Source organism: Arachis stenosperma, chromosome 3 (genome assembly GCF_014773155.1).
Source record: "Arachis stenosperma cultivar V10309 chromosome 3, arast.V10309.gnm1.PFL2, whole genome shotgun sequence".
Taxonomy (NCBI): domain Eukaryota; kingdom Viridiplantae; phylum Streptophyta; class Magnoliopsida; order Fabales; family Fabaceae; genus Arachis; species Arachis stenosperma.
In genome coordinates this window covers 2,496,790-2,519,902 of record NC_080379.1, presented here as the reverse complement: position 1 = coordinate 2,519,902, position 23,113 = coordinate 2,496,790, and the positions used below count along the sequence as shown (strand labels likewise).

At 32.6% G+C, this 23,113-nt stretch overlaps 3 protein-coding genes across 3 annotated transcripts; 1 reads left to right on the top strand and 2 right to left on the bottom strand.

The window, feature by feature from the left end:
- Positions 1–838: 838 nt before the first annotated feature.
- On the top strand, positions 839–2,937 carry LOC130969450 (epsin-3). The gene is made up of 4 exons (XM_057895180.1): positions 839–1,238; positions 1,618–1,740; positions 1,866–2,027; positions 2,131–2,937. Exons 1-4 carry the CDS (start codon positions 1,132–1,134, stop codon positions 2,681–2,683), a joined length of 945 nt encoding a protein of 314 aa, XP_057751163.1. The 5' UTR covers positions 839–1,131; the 3' UTR covers positions 2,684–2,937.
- A 379-nt stretch (positions 2,938–3,316) lies between these two features.
- On the bottom strand, positions 3,317–7,989 carry LOC130969449 (U-box domain-containing protein 33-like). Its single transcript, XM_057895179.1, has 7 exons — positions 7,499–7,989; positions 7,133–7,251; positions 6,708–6,817; positions 6,093–6,462; positions 5,165–5,716; positions 3,997–4,716; positions 3,317–3,780 (listed from the first exon to the last, which is right to left on the bottom strand). Exons 1-7 carry the CDS (start codon positions 7,779–7,781, stop codon positions 3,598–3,600), a joined length of 2,337 nt encoding a protein of 778 aa, XP_057751162.1. The 5' UTR covers positions 7,782–7,989; the 3' UTR covers positions 3,317–3,597.
- Positions 7,990–8,741: 752 nt separating this feature from the next.
- Positions 8,742–10,356, bottom strand: LOC130969082 (actin). The gene is made up of 3 exons (XM_057894662.1): positions 10,210–10,356; positions 9,060–10,140; positions 8,742–8,970 (listed from the first exon to the last, which is right to left on the bottom strand). Exons 2-3 carry the CDS (start codon positions 10,125–10,127, stop codon positions 8,905–8,907), a joined length of 1,134 nt encoding a protein of 377 aa, XP_057750645.1. The 5' UTR covers positions 10,128–10,140; positions 10,210–10,356; the 3' UTR covers positions 8,742–8,904.
- Between the last annotated feature and the right edge of the window lie 12,757 nt (positions 10,357–23,113).

Here is a 23,113-nt window from a genome sequence, read left to right as displayed (position 1 = left end):
AGATTCGTCAGTTACACTTACACCGTACATTGTCGAGGGTGACATACATAGCTTCAATTCAGTTATTTACATGAAAACTATTTAAACCAGAAAAAGGCAATTATACATCAACATGATTACACGAACATGAACTATACTAGTATACTCCATCATTGAAGTTAATTTTGTGGATCTTAAAAAAAATAAATACTTTTGACTTCTGATCATGTTTTTAAATAGATATTTACCACCTACATCTTTTTATTTTTTTTAAAATTCAAAAAAGGTTAAATATTTTCATTTTTCATTTTTCTTTTTATACTATCACTTTTTTTTCTCTTGGTAGTTAGCCGAATTAGTTTAATTCATTTTAAAGTTAGTTTCAAATCAAATTGAGACCCATAAAATTTTAACCTAACATTTTTTAGTAGGCTGAGAATTGGTATAATTATTAGTAATATCTAATCTAATTTTCTTTTGGTTCAATAAGGTTACTGAACATTATTGACATAGTCATTCATAATGTTAGGCTCAACCTCACCCATAACATAACATGCTCTTATAGTCTTATGTCTAGAAGGAGTGAGAAAGATACTAATTATAGAATAATTAGATCATAATTTTATTTATATATGTATAATAAAAATAAAATATAAATAACTAATTTTAAAATTCAAAAAAGACATCCAATAGTCCAATTAAAGTGTTAACTTCATAAAAGTTGACTCCACAAAATACTATGTGCCTATGTTAATCAACATTTACAATGTCAAAAATATTAAAAAAGAAAAATTAAAATTGTCCTCTAAAAACGGCAATTTAAACTAAACAAAACAAATTATTTCTGATTTTCATATACAAATTATAAAATTCTCTATTCCAAAATCCATTTCTCCATTTCACATGTCACTCACATATTGTTTCTTTAATTCAACCTACTCTTCAAAGTTGAATTGTTCTTCTTCATAGACCATGAAGCCTCCCAAACTCACTTCAATAAATTAAAAAAATGAAATAGGATTATGGTTTTGGTGTGTTTTAATAATGGGATAGGATTAGTTGTGACTTGTGATCTCAGCTCTTAAGTCCCATTCAAATCAAAAGTAAGAACTTTGGACTTTACATATTTCCATTCTGTACAGCAACAGCAAAATGGGTACCCCTTCGTTCCATGAATTCAAAAAGCAAGCTTCTTTCTTCCTCAAGGAGAAGATCAAGAGTGCTAGATTAGCTCTCACAGATGTCACCCCTGCAGAACTGTAAGTAAAGCTTGCAACTTTCTCCGACCCCATCATAAAAATTTATATTTTTTTTTTTATGTTTCATTCTGTTTCATAACTATAAGCAAAGGTAGGTATTAGAAGGGGTGGTTTATTGTCGGTTATGTGTGTATGAGAGTGTGATTTTTTGGCATGAGTGGGTGATATTTTAGGTGCTATATGTTTGGTAGATGGATCATGTAATCTTTTTGTTAGTGAATTTTGGATTAGGGAGATTAATTATCTTTGATGGCTATGCCTAAAGAGATTAATTAATTGATTATAAACCATCTCATGAATTATCGAAAAAACAGGTTATTGGATATTTAGATTTGTGATTTATTGTGCCATTGTGTGTACGGTCTTTTACAATTTTCAGGATGACAGAAGAAGCAACAACAGGAAATCCATGGGCCCCAGATATACCAACACTAAGATCAATTTCAAGGGCTGCTTTTGAGGTAGATGATTATTGGAGGATTGTGGAGATTCTGCACAAAAGGTGAATATATTAGTAGGTCCTCTTTTTTTTTTTTTCCTTAGCATGTTTTTGTCACTTTTATGTTAATAATTAATCAAACATATTATGGATGATTAAATGACATAGTATAAATAATTACAAATCAGGTTTCTGAAATTTGATAAGAAGAATTGGAGGGCATCTTACAATTCTCTGATTGTGCTTGAGCACCTCTTGACTCATGGACCAGAAAGTGCCAAAGATGAATTTCAGTGTGACAAAGATGTTATTAGACAGCTGAAAAGCTTTCAATATGTTGATGACAAAGGGTTTGTTTGATTTGAATTTAAAAATTCTTTTTCAAAACTATGGCCATGAATTTTCTTATTGTTTAGCACTACAAGATCATTGATATATTTTGAGTACTTGCAGGTTCAACTGGGGCTTGAATGTGAGGAAGAAATCTGAGAGGATAATCACACTTCTAGAAGAAGCAACTCTTCTCAAGGAAGAGAGGAACCGTGCTAGGAGGTTATCAAGAGGAATTCAAGGTTTTGGTAGTTTCTGTCAAAGGTCAACAACAAAAACTCCAGCACAAGGTATTTTAAGAGAGAAATCAATGCCAACCACATTAGGAAGAAGCAACTCTGAATCCAACAACCTTGAACATGAGGAGAACCATTTCTCTAGTTCAAACAATGGTGTGGAAACCAAGAGCTACCATGATGATGTTGACAACAGTGAAATGGTTCTGAAATCTGAAACAAGTTCCAAAGAGAACAGGGAACCAAGCAAGGATGAGTTCCATCTATGGAACCTTTCCAAAGGGGAGTCAAATCCACTTTTGGATGGTGGAAAAGAAGATTCAAGACTCGGGAGGTTCATGGAAGATAATGATGATGACCACCCTTTCAATTCAACATCAGAAATGCATGCCAGTTCCTCATTGCTTTCTGCTAGAGATGGGATACTACAAGGGTGTTGATGCAATTGGAAGGTTTGGAATTGGGCTAAACAACTTGTTTCCAAATGTTGAATTTTCCATGCACAAGAACGTTTAATGGTACATGAATTCATGTATGTGACTTATATTTTGTTTTTTCTCTTTTGTTTTTTTCTCCCTACAACTTTGCCTCAGTAGTTACGGTTAATTACTAAACTATGAAGAGAGAGATTTGAATGTATATATGTTTCTTTTTAGATTTGACATAACTAGGAGAGCGATCCTCCCCTTGTCTAGCCATCTGTTTATGACTTTATGTTGGTGTCATGCAATTTGAATATTTGACATATCCCTTCTAAGTTAGAAAAAGTGGTTTCCAATCAACTTGTTTTTTTTGGTCTCATAAATTGGTCAAATTATGGCAGCCAAATGGTATGTGAATAAAGTTCTTAAAGGAACAAACTCTAAAATTTAAATTCATGTAGTTTAATCTACAAAGTTTTTGTATTTCCTTACATGCTACCAGATTTCATGAAGATAGGCATTAGAACAACGAGGTAATTGTGCTTTACTTCTTAATCCATAGGTTATGTACACTTTAGTCTCCATTTTAAAAAGTTCAGACCAATTCTAGTTTTTACATGTTTTTGAAATGTGAAAACTAAATTACACAATAGAGGGTAAAATTCAATTATCCCTAGAAAAAAAGCAATATGCTTGATATTTCACTATTTCAATGATTCATGGATACAATAAGATTACAAATATCTAGACTCATCTCCATACTAAATCCTATAATTATTCTAGTTGCAACTTGGAATCTACAAAATAAAAGCCAACACAAGAAAGCAGCCAGCCCTATAACTCTAAAAGCTCAACAATGATTGCTTAAAGTAAGCACAGGGGGCAACTACAGAAATATACAGAGATATTTACAGCAATGAATTAATGAAGCTTCAGGGTTTGCAAAGCCATTCTTGGATAGCAAGTTGAAGTGCATGATTGGGAGTAAGATACAGATGATTCAGTTTCAGATTGGTCATGGGAGAAGTTTCATGTCCATTTTCCAGCCATTCAGTTATGGCATCTCTTTCATAAGTAAATCCATCTGCTGCAACTTGAGGATCGTGCATTATTTCCTGAGGAAGGTGTTCAATAAAAATTAGTCACATATATTGCAATCACTATCTTCATCTTGTAAAAAGAAAATGAGACTTTTCTTCAAAGTTCAAATTAAGAAAACTTGAGTATGGATTAGCACTTGATCCATAAGCCCTTTAAAAGACACGTGCACTTCATCCGTGTCATTGAATCATGTTAGTAATGAAACTGACATAACAAAAAAGAACATGTACCTGAAGGATTGGACACAGGAAAAATGATGGCACAGGTCGCTCTTCCGAAACATGTAACTGCTCCAGTTCTCTCACCAGAGACGGTGTTAACTCTGGTCTGTCTCTACTATATTGTTGGCAGCACTGTAATCCGAGGTCAGCCAATCGTGTTGCCACAGCCAAAGGCCATTCGCCAACCGAAGAATCTAAAATTGAGGACAATCGTCCATATGTAACAGCTTTCTGTACTTCACCAACTAATCCAACTGGGGTCCGACCAGTCAAGAGTTGCAAAATAATGAGGCCAAAGGAGTATATGTCAGACTTTGGTGTTAGTCCAGTTCTCTGAAACTCTGGATCTGTATATGTGAAAGAACCCCTTGGCTCAGTTTCCAAGCCAAAACTAGGAAGATAGAGAGAATCTTCTGTCACCAATCTGCTGAACCCAAATTCACAAATCTTGCAACTAAGTGCAGAATCAAGAAGTATGATGTCAAGATTCAGATCACCATGAATAATAGTTTCCGGTTTGGAAGAATGTAAAAAGCAGATAGCACTAGCAATTTCAGCAATCCATCGTGTTCGGATATTCCATGTTAAAGGGGAAATGTTGCTCCTTCTTAGAAGGCTGTCTTGAATACTTCCATTGGGCAAGTACTCATATACAAGTGACCAGGCTTCAGGGCAAACACCAAGCAAAGTCAACAGATGAGGGTGCTGAAAACTACCAAGAACTTGAACCTAGTCACAAAGCATTAGTTTGATCAAACAAACAAATCGTCTCATAGAAGAATATAACTAAAGAAAAGAAAGAAGGTTTAAAAACCAATACGGACAGTTATTTATTTCCAGAGTTTTGAGTTTTCAGAAAGTCCAGAGTTACCACAGTTTGTATACATACCAAACTGGGTAATCCACTCATCAAATTTTTTATACCAAGGACATTGTTGGTTTACACGGATCATGGCTTTTCAGCTAAAACCATCTAAAGCATCCAAAGTTATGCCAACGATATATATATATATAATTCCAGGGTTGCAATTAGAGCAGCTTAAGCACTTGTAAGATAAACTAGCATGTTACCAAGCCCTATTACTTATTTATCTTTAGATGATTGTTCAGGAGATGAATTATGGTTGTCCTATAGTGTAGCACATCAAAAAACCAAAGGCCATTTTGGTGAACTAACCTCTTGGTGAAACTGTGAAGGTGCTTGCAAATTGTGAGAATGGAGCTTTCTTATAGCAACTGTCCTACCCAACATTTCTCCCTTATAAATAGCGCCATATCCACCCTCCTTAATTTTAAAGCTTTCAGAAAAATTGCATGTGGCATTTTGAATATCCAATAATGAAAATTCTGCTATCTCAGGTAACTCCTCAGCAAATCCTACAACTCCATTACAATGAGCAACTCCAACTTGCCCACGGCTTTTCCACCGGTCCAGCCAGCGGATGGCTTCCATTTTCTGTCGCCTGATCTGCTGTTTTTCGTGCCAGAGTGTGGAGATGGATGCTTGAATTAGTGATAGTTCATCTTCAGCTGCATCTCGCCTATGGTCTGTTTCCTGCACACAACTGTTTAGGATGGCAATACTTCTCATGGTTCTTTGTAACTCACTACCAATTTCTTCATTCTCATCCAAGAGCTTTTGTTGATCCTTTACTGTGGTTCTCAACTCATCCTCTGCCTCTTGTCTGAGCTTTACTTCCTGTGCATGAGCAGATTCAAACAAATTGACCTGAAGAAAAAACATACAACCCAAGTTGGAACAAACACCATGATGAAACTCTAAATCTATCTATTTAATATTATCACTTGTCAATAATTTGAAGATATGCAGCTAAATCACATAATATGGTTTCAAGAAATTTCTGAACAATACATTTTTAGTGTCACAGTTCTGACAAGTTTCGGAAACATGTACATAGGATCCCAGTAATTTGTCAAACTTCATTTAGCACTATATTTCATCCCTGACCCTCACAGCAGGCAAGATTGTGTTTGGCTACATTCCTTACAAGTTACAACAAACACAAAGTGAAAAAATAAAAGCACAAAAACAAAAAAAAACCTTTTGCTACACAACTCTTAATCAATCATTAAGTTATCCTTACCTTCCTTATGGCCTCAGTGGCTTCAGCTTCCAACTTCAATAGCTCAACAAAAGACTCATCTGCTGCTTCATCAGCTTCTTGTTTGACTTCAACAAGTTGACTATTAACTCTTTCTTCTTCAGCCTCTAAATGAGTATTTGAAGAACTCTCAGCAGAATTTTGGGGCAATGGACCGCTGGATGTAGTTGATTCGGTGGCAAAAGTGCCTTCTGTTTCAATTGTTTCACACAGTGATAAAGAACAAGGTTTTTCAGAAGCTTCTCTTGTCCAAATATGTTTACCTCTATAGATAAACCATATTTTACAGAAGGGGGGTGCATTTTTGGCAGCATAATTTGCTTTCCTGGAATTCCTTTTGACTTTCATCCAACTGCAGTTTTCGATTATGGTTTTGTAAGAGGAAAGGTTATTCATTCATCCCTCCAATGAAAGAAAAAGGGAACCAAAAAAAGAAACGGAAACAAGCAGATACTATGCTTCTAGCTATTAGTTGTAAGTCTCTAGAGCAAATAAAGAGATGGAAGGGAAGAAAAAGGGAAAAGAAAATTCTCAGACAGTTTCCACAGAATATTGAGATTCAACAGCAAGTTAGCTGACAATCAAAGCATTACTAACCCTTCGGGTATTGCTCCAATAACAAGCCTCCTAATATTATGCCCGACAACCAAATCAACAATCCCTTTCTGGACTTGATCAGCTTCCGTCATCATAAAGCTTGCCTTAACCTGGGAAAGAAAGTTACACGAAGACCGTCGATAACGGATCTCTTTCCCACAGCTTGCATATCACATATTTGTCTAAAACGAACATTTTAACAACACATACATAGAAGGCAGTTATAATCATTCACATATTCTGCAGCTACAATACATAAAACAGAATGGCAGCCAATAAGATTTGATAGGTCTTGCTCAATATGATTGATTCCTGAGCCACATTTCCCAGGCGGCAAAAATAGTTCTCCTTTAGAAATATAACTAAGAAAAAAAATCACCATAATAATGTAAATGAACAAGCAGAAATCAGCATCAAAAGAATACCTTAGCTGCACGGCAAATTCTCAAGTAATTGTCCAAAAGCCTCATGGCCTGTTCTTTTTCCTCTCTTCTAAAAGCAGAGACCACTTCAGGATTAGCTTGAGATGCAGGTAACTTCCCTACTGCTCAAAGATACCAACTTTAAACCAATCAAATTCATGGGATACCACCAGAATTTAAAAGCAATCAAGATACTCAATTATATTTGGAAGGAAAACAGCTCAATATTTCCTTCTTTTTTTCAAATAAGGCAAACTTATGACCCTAATCTAAATAACCACCGAAATATAAACAGTAACAAAGAAACTCAACTTCTATGTCAAAATTAAATTAAAAAGAAAAGGAATTTTTAGGGTAGAGGGGAATTACATAGTGTAGGGATGAAAGGAGAAGGTTGATGAACATGAAGCAAAAGAATGTGTGGGTTGGTGAAGTTTGAGAAAGCCCATTGAAGCAAAGTGGCACCTTTTCCCACCGACTTGCCAACTGCCACGTGCACCTTGTCCTCTTCAGCGGCGGCTTCAGGAGGGGTTGCCAGCGCGTGGAACTCAACGCGCGAGCTCGTGGAGGGAGGAGGAGAGTAGCGGTGGAGGGCGTCTGCTGCGAGTGGCGGGTCGTGGCGGTGAGGAGGAAGAGGGTGCAAGAGCTCCATTATTGGATTTGGAGGAAGAAGAAGGAGAAAGAGAAATGAAGATCGAACATTTAATTTAGATGAGAGGTGGTGGTGGTTGAAGAGAAGAGAAAGGCTTGACTTTTACACTGACTCGATGGCGTTGGCGTTGGCGTTGGCGTTGGCTTTGGCGTGTGGTGTGAATGTGATTTGCGAAGAAAGAGAGAGAAAGAGAAAGAGCGAGAGAAAGAGGAAGGAAAATGAGACAAAATGGCTCAACTCATCAACATGCACCTAAGCTCATTGATAGAGTAGAAAACTAAAAATTTAATTATCTTTAAATTAAGATAATAAAATTTATAAATTTAATATTATTATTTTTTATTTTATCATTTTATAAATCTACTTATTTTAGGAGTTTTTTTCCATAAAATATAATAAAACTGTAAATTTAGTAATTTTTCTAAGGGAAATAATAATAACGTACCAACGAGATCAAGGATAAAATGTGTATTGGCTTGCACTAGTATTTTAGCAATATATTTTCTTCGTTTTATTCATTTTTTTATATAGAATTATAGATAAACTTTATTAATGTCATTGTATTTCTACTTTTGTTATTTTACCATCTATAAAAATTAGATTGCCATAATTATCCTTCCTTTATTTCAAAACCAACCCCATATTTGTGGAGAAAATCCTAAATTTATGGTATGTAATGGAGTTGACAGTGAGTTTTGTCTTACTTGCATTAAAATAATAAATATATATAAGTTATTGTTACTCTATCCAGAATTATGTAAATACTTTGTAAAAAATTGTTGATTTAAATTTACCTAAAGTTATTGAAATCAAATAAAACTCATAAGTTTTACGTGAATTAATTAAAATAATATGAGACCGATATGTGACTTTGTGCTTTGGTAGGTCCATTTTCATATTTTCCATTTTCCAATCCTAGTAAAGTATAGCATAAATAACGAATATTAGAGAAAAAGAAAATGTAGCAAAAAATTATGTTGTATATAGTAAAGAATGAATTGTTCAACAATGGCGTTGATTTATAATGAAAGATGAACCATGTGTTCAACAATGAGAAACAACAAAAAGAAAACAAATGAAAGAATTATTTTTGTTCCAAGGTAGAAAGAAAAGGTTGCAGCATTTAGAAGCATTTCCTATGCACAATTGAAGGACCAGCTTCGTCGTACTCAGCCTTGGCAATCCACATCTGCATTTGAATGAATTAGTTAGTGTGATATATAGAATGAAATATGAATGATAGAATAATAAGCATGCAAGCAAAGAATGTAAAATGACCTGTTGGAAAGTGCTGAGAGAAGCCAAGATGGAACCACCAATCCAGACAGAGTATTTCCTCTCCGGGGGAGCAACCACCTTGATCTTCATGCTGCTGGGAGCCAAAGCAGAGATTTCTTTGCTCATTCTATCAGCAATACCAGGGAACATGGTGGTACCACCACTCAGAACAATGTTTCCGTACAAGTCCTTCCTAATATCCACGTCACACTTCATGATTGAATTGTATGTGGTTTCGTGAATGCCCGCAGCTTCCATTCCAATCATGGAAGGCTGGAAGAGCACCTCAGGACAACGGAAACGCTCGGCGCCAATGGTGATCACCTGTCCATCGGGAAGCTCGTAGGTCTTCTCAATGGCGGAGCTAGTTTTGGCAGCTTCAAGCTCTTGCTCGTAGTCTAGTGCAATGTAAGCCAACTTCTCCTTCACGTCCCTCACGATTTCACGCTCTGCTGACGTGGTGAAAGAGTAGCCACGCTCCGTCAGGATCTTCATCAAAGCATCGGTGAGATCGCGGCCGGCCAGGTCAAGACGGAGGATGGCGTGGGGAAGGGCATAGCCTTCGTAGATCGGGACAGTGTGGCTGACGCCATCACCGGAGTCGAGAACGATACCGGTTGTACGGCCACTTGCATAAAGAGAGAGGACAGCCTGGATGGCAACGTACATGGCGGGTGCGTTGAAAGTCTCGAACATGATTTGAGTCATCTTCTCACGATTTGCCTTTGGATTGAGAGGGGCTTCGGTGAGCAGAATAGGGTGCTCCTCCGGAGCCACACGGAGCTCGTTGTAGAAGGTGTGATGCCAGATCTTCTCCATGTCATCCCAGTTATTAACAATGCCATGCTCAATGGGATACTTGAGAGTCAAAATACCTCTCTTTGACTGAGCTTCGTCACCGACATACGCGTCTTTCTGCCCCATCCCTACCATCACTCCCGTGTGCCTTGGACGCCCTACGATGCTCGGAAACACTGCCCTTGGTGCATCGTCTCCGGCAAATCCAGCCTTCACCATTCCAGTTCCATTGTCGCAGACGAGTGGCTGAATATCCTCACCGTCTGCCATTTTCTTTCAAGATCTGCAATCAACAATCAAAATTAGAAACAAATTCAAATTCAAAATTATTAACACAGAAAATGGAATTTACCGGAAGAAGAAGATGGAAGTTAGGTCTCAGGTGGCCGCCCGCCCTGGGTTTCAAACACAGACAGAGACAGACGAAGCACGAGTTCGTATCAACGAAATCAAGCGCTTATTATTCACATCTCCCCCACCTTCTATATTCAATTCCTCGCGACACGTGTCCCGTTTTCCATTCCCTTTGCCGCCCTATTTTTTTGCATCACCATACATACGTCGGGTCAAACTATACACCCCATCCATTCCTATTCTTGGCCCAATTTCTTTGGTCAACGCTCCTTTTTTCCTTATTGGGCCTACTTTTTCGCTTTCTTATTTGGACCCCCGCAACACTAGAATATTTTCCACCAAAAATAAAATAAGCTATCATCCCTGTCAACACGCCACTCCTTCCTTTCATATTATTTCTCTCTTTTTTAATTTTTTAGTAAATTGATTCTGGTTTTCTAATTTCAAAAGATTACTAATTCTGGAATTAATAGAGAAAAAGTAATAGTAAAAATAATTCTATTTTTCTTTTCTGATTTTTAATCCTTTTAATAGAAATTAAGTATTTCCTTAAACATTATGTATAAGTAAAAAAATATATATATAAAACGGAAAGAGTAATATATAGTATAGTGATATGTTTTAGAATATTGCATTTTATATGAACTTGAATGTATTTGGTTTCATAACTAGGAAAAAAGGGGAATTAAGGAGTTGAAATTTTTGAAAATTTGAGAAGGAGGTCGATATATATTTGATGATTTGTTGGGCATGGCACTTGGTAAACTAGGATGGGTTGCAAAATCATGAGGCATGACCATATGGGGGTACAACGCAATTATGTTACTCGGGAATCTTTTTTTATCATGTTTTTTCACTTTCATGATACATAATTTCCCCTAGCTTTCTGATATTATGACACCTTTTCTTTTTCCTTTCCTATTTGGTAATTCTTGCCTTAGGTAATAGATTGAAATTTGGCCCCTCTCAGTTATTTAATTAGTAAGAGAGCACCGAAATTTGCCACTTCGACGGAATGGAATGTTTTTTTTTCATGAAAGTGATAAATATGTATTCTTAATGTTGAGCTAAATAGACCTTTTTGTTTTTTGAGAAAATAACAAATAGGTTTTTGACTTTTTTTTTTGGTATTTTTGTTTTTGACCATTGAAAAATACTTTTAAATTCCTAATATCTTTAAAAGTTGGACGGATCAGTCCCTCCGTCTAAATGTCTCCGTCAGACCTAATGAAAAAGTCTAACGTAGCTCCCATAATGCTTGTCACGCATACGCGCGCGTCACCATGAATTCAGCAAATTCTCATTTCTTCATGAATTCTCCACTTTGCATTTTTTTCCATTTCTTTCAATCTATTCTTGCCTTCAAAATTTTAAATTACTCAAACAAACACATCAAGGCATCGAATGGGAGAAAAATAAATTAAATTTAACAATTTAATATCCTAGAAAGCATGTTTTCAATCATTAAGCACACTTAGGAGAAATTCACAAAACTATGCTATTTTAGTGAATAAATGTGAAAAAAGTTGATAAAATCTACCAAATTCAATACAATATAAACCATAAAATTGTGGTTCATGAAGTTTCCCACACTTAAACATTCTTGTGGTTCATCGACTAATATGCAAAATGTATCTACCTACTTAGTTAAAAATGAATTAATCTCCAAGAACATATATGAACAAGTAGGACTAAGATAGTATGATGATTTATGAATTCCACTAATTCAAATCTCAAAATGAAGTATAAATATACTTGCAAGAAAAAAGCTCGTGAAAGTAAGGAATAAGGGATTGAGCATCGAACCCTAATCGGAAGTGTTTGCACTCTAATCTCTATAGTGTTTGAGGGGCGATTCTCTCAATTATCTACTAATTTTATTTTCTAAGACTTGCTCTTCTTTTACCAATCAACATATATTCAATGCATGAATACACATATCAATAGGTCTTTTCAAGAGTTGTAATGGGGTTAGGACTATAAATTTAATTTACTTTTCTCTCATTCGATGCCTTGATATGTTTGTTTGAGTGATTTAAAGTTCTGAAGACAAGAATGGCTTGAAAGAAATGGAAAAAACCATGCAAAGTGGAAAATTCATGAAGAAATGAGGATTTGCTAAATTCATGGCGACGTGTACGCGTACGCGTGAGAGGGAAGTCTTCACGCGTACGCGTGACAAGCATTACGGGAGCCACGTCAGACTTTTTCGTTGGGTCTGACGGAGGTATTTGGACGGAGGGACTGATCCGTCCAACTTTTAAGGACATCAACAATTTAAAAATATTTTTCAATGGTTAAAAACAAAAATATTTGTAGAAAAAAAGATCAGGAACTTATTTGTCTCTTTTTCTTATTTTTTTAAATTTTATTTAAGAATATATTAGTAGATAAATTGTTACATACACACAAAATGAAAGTCAGATTTGCGAGATTTTATTAAACAAACAAGTGAGATAATTAATCGGCTAACCAAATTTATTTGCCAAATTAACAAATAATAAACACGGAAGAATAAGAGTTTATACCAAAGCAAACATGAAAGAAAAAGGTTAATTATTATCATGCAGTCACAAATTAATTATTATAGTCAGTTTTAGGAAAATGCTATAATAGAGCTTTATATTAATATTTATTATACCATAATGTCATCCCAAATTTAGGGTTCATAGAACTAAAATAGTTACATAATATATATCATGATTGTGATCGTTACTTTTAATTAGGTGCATTGTACACACAAATCATTTTGTAGATGTGATGAAACCCAAGCAACCCATACACATATGGGTCCTCCACTACTACTCTATCTTGACTACCAAAGGAAAGGATCCAAGTAGCTAAATTACAAATTAGACAAAAACACATGTGGCCGTATCCCGTTTATGTTTTCTTATCACTCACTTTATTTGTTCCTCATCGATCATTAAAATTAGTATCCCCCCAAAAAACGAAACTTACCTAATCTCTTAACTTCCCTTGATGATGTTTCACATTCAAGTTTAGGGAATCCTAAGTTCAAGTGCCTCCCCAATTTTATATATCTACATTAGAAAATGGCCGGCAGTAGGTCCCTTTTTTTTGGGGGTGAAATTCACCTGCTAAAACCCTTCGATACAACCAAGGCATACTTACTAATTAATAATTACTATTTAATATTAATGCTGGAATAATCAACAGTTTTTTTGTTGCATCTAAATTACATTCTAATTGATTAATATATACAGTTTTTCAACTATTTAAATTACATTAATCATAATAATTAATAATTTACATTGAACATCATTAATAAGTAAGATATGGCTCTTCACAGGAATAACGGTGCAAAACTACAAGCACTGTTTTAACATCAACGTTCAACAGGGTGCACATATGTATACAATGTATAATTCAACTGATGATGATTTGACGTTTGCTATCATTGTCAACCATTGTATTCAGCAATTTTTTAAACATGAAGGAATGTAACATTGAATTGTTTTCTCTCTCTCTTGGTCGTCTTTCCTATACAATTGAAATTCAGCAATCAGGCAACCCTACCTCCTTTTTTTTTTTACAAAATGAGATTCGAATTTATGATTTTTAAGTGAGTATAAAAAAATTATATCATTTGAGATATAATTTATCGATGCAGCACTATCCTTCTATTGCTATAGAATGGGAAATATCATATGTAATAAATTTTAAGGGTGTGCATGGTCCGGTCCGGTCCCGAACACTTTAGAGGCTAATTTGATGTGATTTTATCGGGTTTAGAACTGGATAAGGGTCTCAAAAATAAATCCGGTCATTATTTCGGTCGGGCCCGGACCATGGCTCGGGTCGTCCGAACTCGACCCGGTAATCATACACAATTAATATTTTGTGTTATTAGTTATGGATGATAGCTATTTTTATGTGGAATTTAAGTATTGTAAATCTTAATATTTTGTGTTATTAGTTATTATTTTATGTTTAAAATGCATAAGATTTTAGACTAATGCATAATATAGTGTTATTTGTATTGATTTAAATATTTGGTGTTATAATACAATATTAGTATTGATTATGGTTATGCTTTAATTTTAGAGAAGAGTTGGTTCTTGTTGTATTTTTCTAAGTGAATTTTACCATGTCAAATAATAATTTGAGCATTAGAAATTTGGATATTTTCATATGCTAGCTTATAAGAAGATATCAAAATAATATAATGTTAACGGCCCGATTTTCACCTGATTTTTACCCGGTATAATCGTGGCCCGAAAATGTATAGGTTTTATCGGCTCTTGGGTCGGATTCGGGTATAATAAATAGTCCCGATATATATTTCGGGTCGAATTTGTATCACGTTAAATCCGATTTCACCCGATTCATGCACACCCCTAATAAATTTAAGCTAAACAAACCGAAGAAGATTTGATATTAGTTATTGTATAATAATAAGCAATAATTAATGCAATTAACCAGGTGTGGAGGTGCATTTGGTTTACGTATAAATTGATTAAATTGTGGACAAATTGTATAAGTGTGTGTACTAGAATCTTTTTTTATATTTATTTTTATCAAGTTGTATGACAAAGATAAATATTAATTTATGTAACAACTTATTTTTTGACTAAGTTAAAAATTGTAACTAATTAAGCTAATTTATCTAAAATTTTTACTATGCAAGTTAGACAACTTATAAATAATTGTATGAGTCTTGTAATTTGATAAGAATCATTTATCTTATATTTAATTCTAGGCTAAACTTAAATTTTATAATATTCTTTAATTTTTTCGAAACTTCATTATGCACCTAACATCTAGCTATTTTTATTGACTTCAAACCAAAAGAAAAATGTTTACTTCTTCCTTTTACATATATCATATTCTAAAAGAAAAATTATCAAATATTGAGTATCTTAAAGTGTCTGGGTGCTTACATTATTCTTTAACTTTATGTACACAAAGAAAAAAACTAGACAAAAGAACAAAAAATTTCCATACATTGGCCAAAAAGCAGACAGCAAGGGATATGTTTTGTATGATTTGGCAACTGAATATAAGAGCTTATTGGGAGACTCCTCTACCTTATAATAAATACTAGACATGAGATATGTTATGCTGTGGCCAGGTTGAGCCAGTTTTTTTATTACGCAACTGACAAGCATTTTGAAGCAGCATTGAAATTTCTGTAGTATCTTAAATGTGCACTAGAAATATATAGGTTTATTTTTTTCTTTTACCATTAATCTAACACCATTCGGGTTCTCGAACAGTGACTTAAATATTAGTTAACTTAAATCTCTTAGAATATGTAACTATAATTAGCTAAGTTAGTAGAGTGAAGAGAGCTTGTATGGTGTGATTCACATTTTTCTGTTTGAATAAGACAAAGCCAATTTCTTCTCGTGCAAAATTCTCTCTTCTCCTTCTTCATTATTTCTTTTTCTCTTCATCTTTCAGCTTAGCATCTGAGTTCACACCATAGAGTTGATGAGAGTTGTTTCAACTTCATACTTATCTTTTTTACACATATACCAATTGAAAAGGCAATCATTTTTGAGATTCTGCTTTTTCTTAATACAGTTTGTTTTTTGCCAACCACCATCCACAAGAAAAAAAAATGAACTTTTTATTTTAAAATAATATTAAAAAGACAATAAATACAAAACTATTTTATTTAATTTAATAGTCATAATTCTATATATATATATATATATATATATATATATATATAATAATTACATGTTTATTATATTTAAAATTATTTATTTATTTTAATAATAATTAATAAATATAAAATAAAAAAGTAGACTATTTTAGATTATTTTTTATTTTTCAAATATTTTGTATTATTTTATTGGTCTCATATATATTTTTGTATGTGTATAAGTTGAAGGGAAACGCGTAAATAAAATTTAAATAGGATCGTTATTAGTAGTTGTCGTTTATTATTAAATATATTATCTACTAACTTTGTACAATTCTTTTATACCAAGCTAGCTAACACTTCTTTTTCTTGCTAAGAAAATGATGTATTAGATTATCAATGAATTGGAGAAATTATTTTTTCTCATAAATGTTTGATAACTAAAAAATATTAGTAAAAAATAGTCAAAATTTATCTCATTATTTAATATTAATTAATTATTACAATAATTAATAAATATAAAAAAATCTGACTGATTTTTTGCCTCTTTAGTTTTTTTTTTTTTTTTTCTGAGAATGATTATTTTGTTGGATTAGAAGAAAAACTATGCCTCCAATTGTATTATAATGTATGTTTCCAATACAAATGAAATTAATAATGGTAGAGTAAAAACCGCATATTCTTCTTTATATCCAAGTATTGATGACAATTTAAGTTTTGCATAAATTATCCTACGTATTTAAGATAGTGTTTGGAAGAGAGATAAAGATTAAAATAAGTTTTTGTATTGTATTTGGTGTAAAGTGAGAGATATAGATTGAAATAAAAATGAAGTTCTAATTTAATTTGTATAAAAAAATAAAATTATAATTAATTAATTGAAATGGGATATTTTAGATATAAAATATTATTAAAATTTCAGTCTTATATGTCTCTACTTTTTTGATATACTAAAATACTGAAATTTTAGAGACAGAAACTGAAATTTTAATACCAATCTCTAGACTAACAAACATGATATTGAATTTCAGTCTTTTCATCTCTGTCTTAGTACCTTAAAACAAACGCTACCTAAGTGTTTACAAATGAGTGAATAATATAATTAATTACTTTGAAGGATATATATCATAGTTAGAAAAATCAAATGAAATGAATAATGAACAAATTGAATAGCATATATGGGGGGTAGGGAAAAGCAAGATGCATATATAGATATAGATGGTTATGTAATTATGTTTATTTATTTGCATGGTTAAGAAGAAAAGCACGTGAATATAAATGAAAGAGGATAGAGAGTTAAGAGAGATTTTATACTAGTTAGTTATTATTATATTTTTTAAAAACACATGGAAAACCATATATATGAGATTAGAGAGAGAGGTGCATGATGATATAGAATTTGTTAGCATTGGATCCTCTCTCTCTTTCTCTCTCTCTCTCTCTGCCTCCTTTTTCTCCTCCAAATTCAATCCATCGTCCTTCCTTGCTTCATAGGATTCTATCATCGTGATCCATCAATTTCTCTAACTAGCTATGACCACACCGCGTTGACATTTTTCTTTCTTCATATTCAACACACTAAACCCCTTTCTTTCTTTTCTTTCTTCTTCAATTCTCATATGGCAAAATCTTCATCCAATCTTTTTCAAGTGTTTCTCCCTGAGAAACAGCACCTCATGATCATGGAAACAGTAGAAGAAGATCTTCTTCATGGAGCTCTCAAACCCATCAAGATTGTTCCAGAAGAGAAGGAGAAAGAAACAGAAGAAGAAGAAGAAGAAGAAGGGTTCAAGACTCCAACATCAGAAGAACACAGAATCCCAGCCATGGTTGAGTGTCCACCTGCACCCGCAAAAAACAAGAACAAGAAACGCACCAAATACTCTTGTTATTTTAGCCGCCATCATCATCACCATCGATTCCAATCTTCTGTTATTCATTACTCCCACCAAGACATCGACTCTTTGTTTCCCGCGCTTCATCATCTCCATGGCGGTAACAACAAGAAAATCAAGCTCTCATAGATATCCATCTTCACTAATTATTAATTAATTTCTTGCCACATATCCAGTTAGCTCCTCAGGGTTTCTAGAAAATTCCTACCATTAAAAACATATATACTTCTATATTAGTACGGTTTTGATTTTCATATCATAAGAATTAAGATGTGTATGCATATATGTCTGCTGCACTTAGTTAATAGTTATTATTGTTATTATCAGCATAGATTTTGTTTCAATTTTATGAGTGCTGAGGATGATGATGAAGGTGGACTAGTTAATTAGTATATATGAATTTAGGGTACATAAATTTCAGCGAACATAATAATGAATTGAAGCAGTTATTATGAATATTTTTGTGATTGGAATTTGGAAATGAACTTTGGATTCCGAGAATGATGAACATTTTGGTGTGACAGTGACACTTGATGATAATTTAAAGGCATTGACTTTATTAGTTTATGAAATTAAATGAAAAATGGGAAGCATTGACTTCATCTCAGAAACAGAAACCCATGCGGATGTTTCCCAATTCCCACCAAAAGTAGCAGGGTTTAATTAAAATTAATTATTAATCTACGTTACTATTTTATTATTTATTGCGCTACCGTTACATATAATCAACAAAAGTGGTTTCGCAACAAAAAGCTGCCCAAAACTTTATTCATGTAATTAGTAAGAAATGAACTCTAATGTTATAACGTTTGATTTTTCATGTCAATGTAAATAAAAACTAAAAAACATTTTAGTAGATAATTCTATGAATAATTCTCTATATATATGCATTTAAAAAAGAGAGAGAAGAGTTCTCTAATTAACTTATGCATTAACAAATTCATTTCAAAGAAAAATGCTGGTTCATACAAAAAATGATTGGTGGTATTGAATTTGGATCCTCTAAAATTTGAATTTTACTTTAGAGAGTAAAGTGTGATCTTTTATCCTTTAAATAGTTTCTCTTTCATATTTACTCTTGGTCCCACTTATGAAATAAATGGTGAGAGATCACACTTTATTCTCTAAAATAAAATTCAAATTTTAGAGGATCCAAATCCGATGGTATTATACAAACAGACCTTCGTCATTTTTCAGAAACTCAAGTTGATCTGCTGCTATTTAATTTCATTGGATAACGAGTTTATAGGAAAAGAATCCTTTAAAATAAGGAAACTGGTAGAGTAATAAAGCAACTATTAAATTTTTAACTTTTATCATATGTGAACGGAAGTGGATTCTCTCCAATGAAAAAAAAAATAGATGCTATCAAGTGTTTAATTTAACCTTTTATTATTTTTCTTTCTCTTATTTAATTTTGATCTCATTTATAGGATTAAAGGTGAGAGATCGCAACTTTATTCTCTCAAATGTTTTTTATTTTTTTTACGGGAGAGGATCCTATGTGAACCTACAACCTGAATTAATTTAAAAGTGATTAGATTCTAGATTAACTTGAGATGAGTATATAACATGCACATTGGCTCTCAACTTGAATTACTACATTTTAGCAAACAGCATGTGCAATTATATTTTTTTTTTCTCTTTTTTTTTTTTGGTGAACTGTTTTTCTCTTTTTACTTCTTTTACTCATACCATGCTATTGTTTTGGTTCAATGGACAAATATCTTTGGGCCTAAGATTAGCCCATTGGAGATTTGATCGGCCCATTCCAAGAGAGATAAAGCACAAAGAAGCAAAATAATGGATCCAATCTGGGTACTATGATATTTTGGTCTACAAAATAATGGACTGGACAAAATAAACAAAAAAGTGATTATCCATATTCTGGAGTTTTTAGAACATAATTTGGAATGTCCAAAAAAAAAAAACAAACATAATTTTGAAAAATGGTCATTAGTCCATTTAAATTTCGCCTTGTGCATGCAGCAATCTATTGGCTAGTGACAAACTTTTAAATGAAACTCAATACCGCAACGAATTAGTCATTAGCCTGCCGAACTAAGAGATACTGTGAAAAACTAAAAAAGAAAAAGAGAGAGATCAAATTACAATCCAACCCTTAACTTATATCCAATAAAAAACCTGTTCACATAATACAAAGGAGGAGTTGCTTAAGGGTTACAGATTATTGCTTAGATGTAATTGTTTATAGGGTGAGGTTTAATTTCTAATTATATTATGGTTATACAACAGGGATTTTCACAAAATAATTATGTAACTTAGCACTCAATTGAATGCATGCTAAAATTTCCATACTACTCTTCAACTAGAACAGTCAAACAAATTTATGAATCGTCTAATCACTGAATTATGCCTCCCTTAAATACGATAAAAAAAAAAAAACTTTAGACATTAGACATAGCATGGCAGGATTAATTTATAGATAATTTGAATTTTAGTTACTTGTAATTTTGTGTGCTGCTGACACAATAATTAATAAAAGGGAAGTAAGCTGTAAATAATTTTGTTTACTAGGGCCCTTGGCTTGGAGCATTTTCAGTGTACAATACAATAATAGCGTTACGCTTTTTATTAATTTTTTTTAATAAAATAAATAAAAAATTGTCGGGCATTGAGCATGGTTGTTCTGAGAAAACGACTACACGTCTACACACATTACTTTTGGAGACACTGGTCGTCATCTTTCTAAATTCTAACACTTACTCAAAATAATTTCTCCTTCTAACACTTTTCACAGGATCCTTCCTTAATTAATTATTAATACAACACCACTTTATGACTTTAACAATCCCCTAATCATATGGTTTCTCCTATAATTAAGGTGATTAGGCCCTCCTCCTCCACTCTATTCTCTAAGTCAAATGAATCTCACCTTTCTCTTATTTCGGGGAAGAGATAATTGCACTACTATATATGGGACTTGATGAGTGAAAAAATGAGAAATATAATTTGACTTAACATTCATAATTTGATGTATATAATATTATAGTTATATATTTATTACATTTAATATTATTTATTAATTACAGAAATAATTAATGATAATTACTAAATACAAAATAAAATAATTTCAGACTGATTTAAACAAATTTTTATTGTCTTCTAAAAATGTATATAAGTTTTAATTAATTAACATAAAAAGTTTATATAAAATTTAATTATGATTATAAAACCGATATTTTTCTGTCAATAATAAACAATTAAAAATTAATTTCCAATATTTTTTTTTATAAAAAATAGATATTTATTTATCATTTCGATAATGTTAAATAAGATAAGTTCTAACCGTTTTCGATTAAACTTTTTTTATCAAATGTTTTGGTTATCCTTTATTGTTTATCTTAATTAATGTTACTGGAATGAGTAAATAGGAATGTAAAATAAAAATGAAGAGTGTCACAAAATATATGTATGTATGTATATTTTAGGAAAGTGGTTACTAGATTTGTGAAACTTCCAAAGTGGGCATATAGGGAATGGATCCTTTCTAGTCTCAAGTATGCAACTGGAATTCATACCTTACTCTCTTCTTCTCTTCTTCTTGTGTTCATTTCAAGTACGGTTTTGCCAAGGACACCCTCATTTACATGAAAGCAAAGTTTTACCCTTTTTACCACTACCTACTAATCATGAAAACCAAAGCAACAATTCATGATTCCTTCTTCTCAAATCTGACACCTCAGGTGTCGTACCCCCCTTGCTTTTTTTCTAATTTTTTTATTCTTTTATGGGACTTTAATAAAATTGAGACCCTTAATTAATAATTGTTATTGTAGTGTTGGATCTTTCTCTCTGAAATACCTCTTTTCTTTTCTTTGTAATACATACATAACATTATCATTATTCAATTGATTGATGTTTAAGAAAATCCATGTCATTATTCAGCACGTTACATTCTGCTTCATCTGATGAGAGGTCGGTGAAAAGTTGCATAGATAAAATGACTTTTTAAATAATAATAATAATAAAAAAGGGAATGGTATGGTACGGTAGGTGAATGTGTGTTCCCATATCCGTAGTAATTGCTGAGAGAATTCATGTGGCTAGACTGACATTGATTTGAATAGAATATGCCACAAAATTTCTCTAATTTTTGCACTGCAATTGCATGCTTGTGTGTGTGGATCAGGTTGAGGACCCTGCATCAATAGTGTACAAATTTATCATCTTCTATTCTGCTTCTGTGCATACCACTACTACTCATACTCCTACTGCCACAATTCAATTATCAAAATGCAGTTAATTTAATTATTATTTTTATTTACCTTTAGCTTCAAGTAAATAATATAGTTTTGGACCACGATTGGTTAGGTCTACTTGCATTGTCTAAACTATGAAAGTTGAAGGCTGTAGATTCTAGAGCACTAGCTAGTTAAATAAACAAAACAAAACTAGGATGACATAAATCTTTCAATGGGATATATCATATAAAATACTTGTGCATTTAATTTTAATTGTCACTACATACATAAACTTTTTTTAAGATATTACATGCCTATAGCATTTGTAGCTATGTGTTAATATTGCAAGTGTGAGTAGTGATGAAATTAGTCCCAAAATGAAGAAAGCAATGAAGAGTGAGTAGTTTATAAAATGAGAGACCCATTAATTTATTATCTTAAAGTTTTTGAGTTGGATGTGATGTCTTCTCATCTTATGTTCTCTCACTTGCTTTCCTGACCCAATAAATGGTGAACAAATAATTAACCAGTCTGGTAGTAAGGAATATTCACCGATAGTTAACCAATCTAGTACTCACAATTGGAGGCATAATGGAATAAATCCATGGTTAACCATTCTAGTATTCCAGCATAATGGAATAATATATAACCGTGATATCCTATCAAAGTTTATATATAATTAAGAAAGTTACATTTGTGTCTTCCTATTAAAAAAGTTGTAATCTAGTAACTTTTTTATCATAACAATTTAAATGAGTAAATTACCTAAATTACTATGGCCATCTTGAAAAAGAAAAAGTTTTTTTCTTCTTTTTGTGTTCCTCTATTAGAGGTTGATCATTTTTCTTTTAATTACTATCTTTTTAGGTAGCATCAGGTCTTATATTCCCTCAATATTCAACATCACATTGATGCACCTAAATTTTTAAAGTTAGTAAAATAAATATTAAATAGCAACATTAAATTTGAATACTATCCTTCTGAAAGAAATGTACAATAAGGGTATTCAGGAATTTTAAGATTCAGTTAAAAAAAATAAATTATTCGACCCAAAATGTAAAGATAGTAATGTACTAATCAAAAGGAAAAAAAAATGATGCTGCGTGACATTTATAATACAGGCATTGACATTTTATTGTGTACTACTCCTACCAGTCTACTATTCATTCTCAAAATGTCACCATGCAT

Coding starts and splice junctions, on each gene's coding strand:
- LOC130969450 (XM_057895180.1), top strand. CDS start 1,132: ATGGGTACCCCTTCGTTCCATGAATTCAAAAAGCAAGCTTCTTTCTTC. Junction 1,741..1,865: donor GTGGAGATTCTGCACAAAAG/GTGAATATATTA, acceptor ATTACAAATCAG/GTTTCTGAAATTTGATAAGA. Junction 2,028..2,130: donor CAATATGTTGATGACAAAGG/GTTTGTTTGATT, acceptor GAGTACTTGCAG/GTTCAACTGGGGCTTGAATG.
- LOC130969449 (XM_057895179.1), bottom strand. CDS start 7,781: ATGGAGCTCTTGCACCCTCTTCCTCCTCACCGCCACGACCCGCCACTC. Junction 6,818..7,132: donor GAATTTGCCGTGCAGCTAAG/GTATTCTTTTGA, acceptor TTTCTTTCCCAG/GTTAAGGCAAGCTTTATGAT. Junction 6,463..6,707: donor ATTGGAGCAATACCCGAAGG/GTTAGTAATGCT, acceptor CGAAAACTGCAG/TTGGATGAAAGTCAAAAGGA.
- LOC130969082 (XM_057894662.1), bottom strand. CDS start 10,127: ATGGCAGACGGTGAGGATATTCAGCCACTCGTCTGCGACAATGGAACT. Junction 8,971..9,059: donor CTCTCAGCACTTTCCAACAG/GTCATTTTACAT, acceptor ATTCAAATGCAG/ATGTGGATTGCCAAGGCTGA.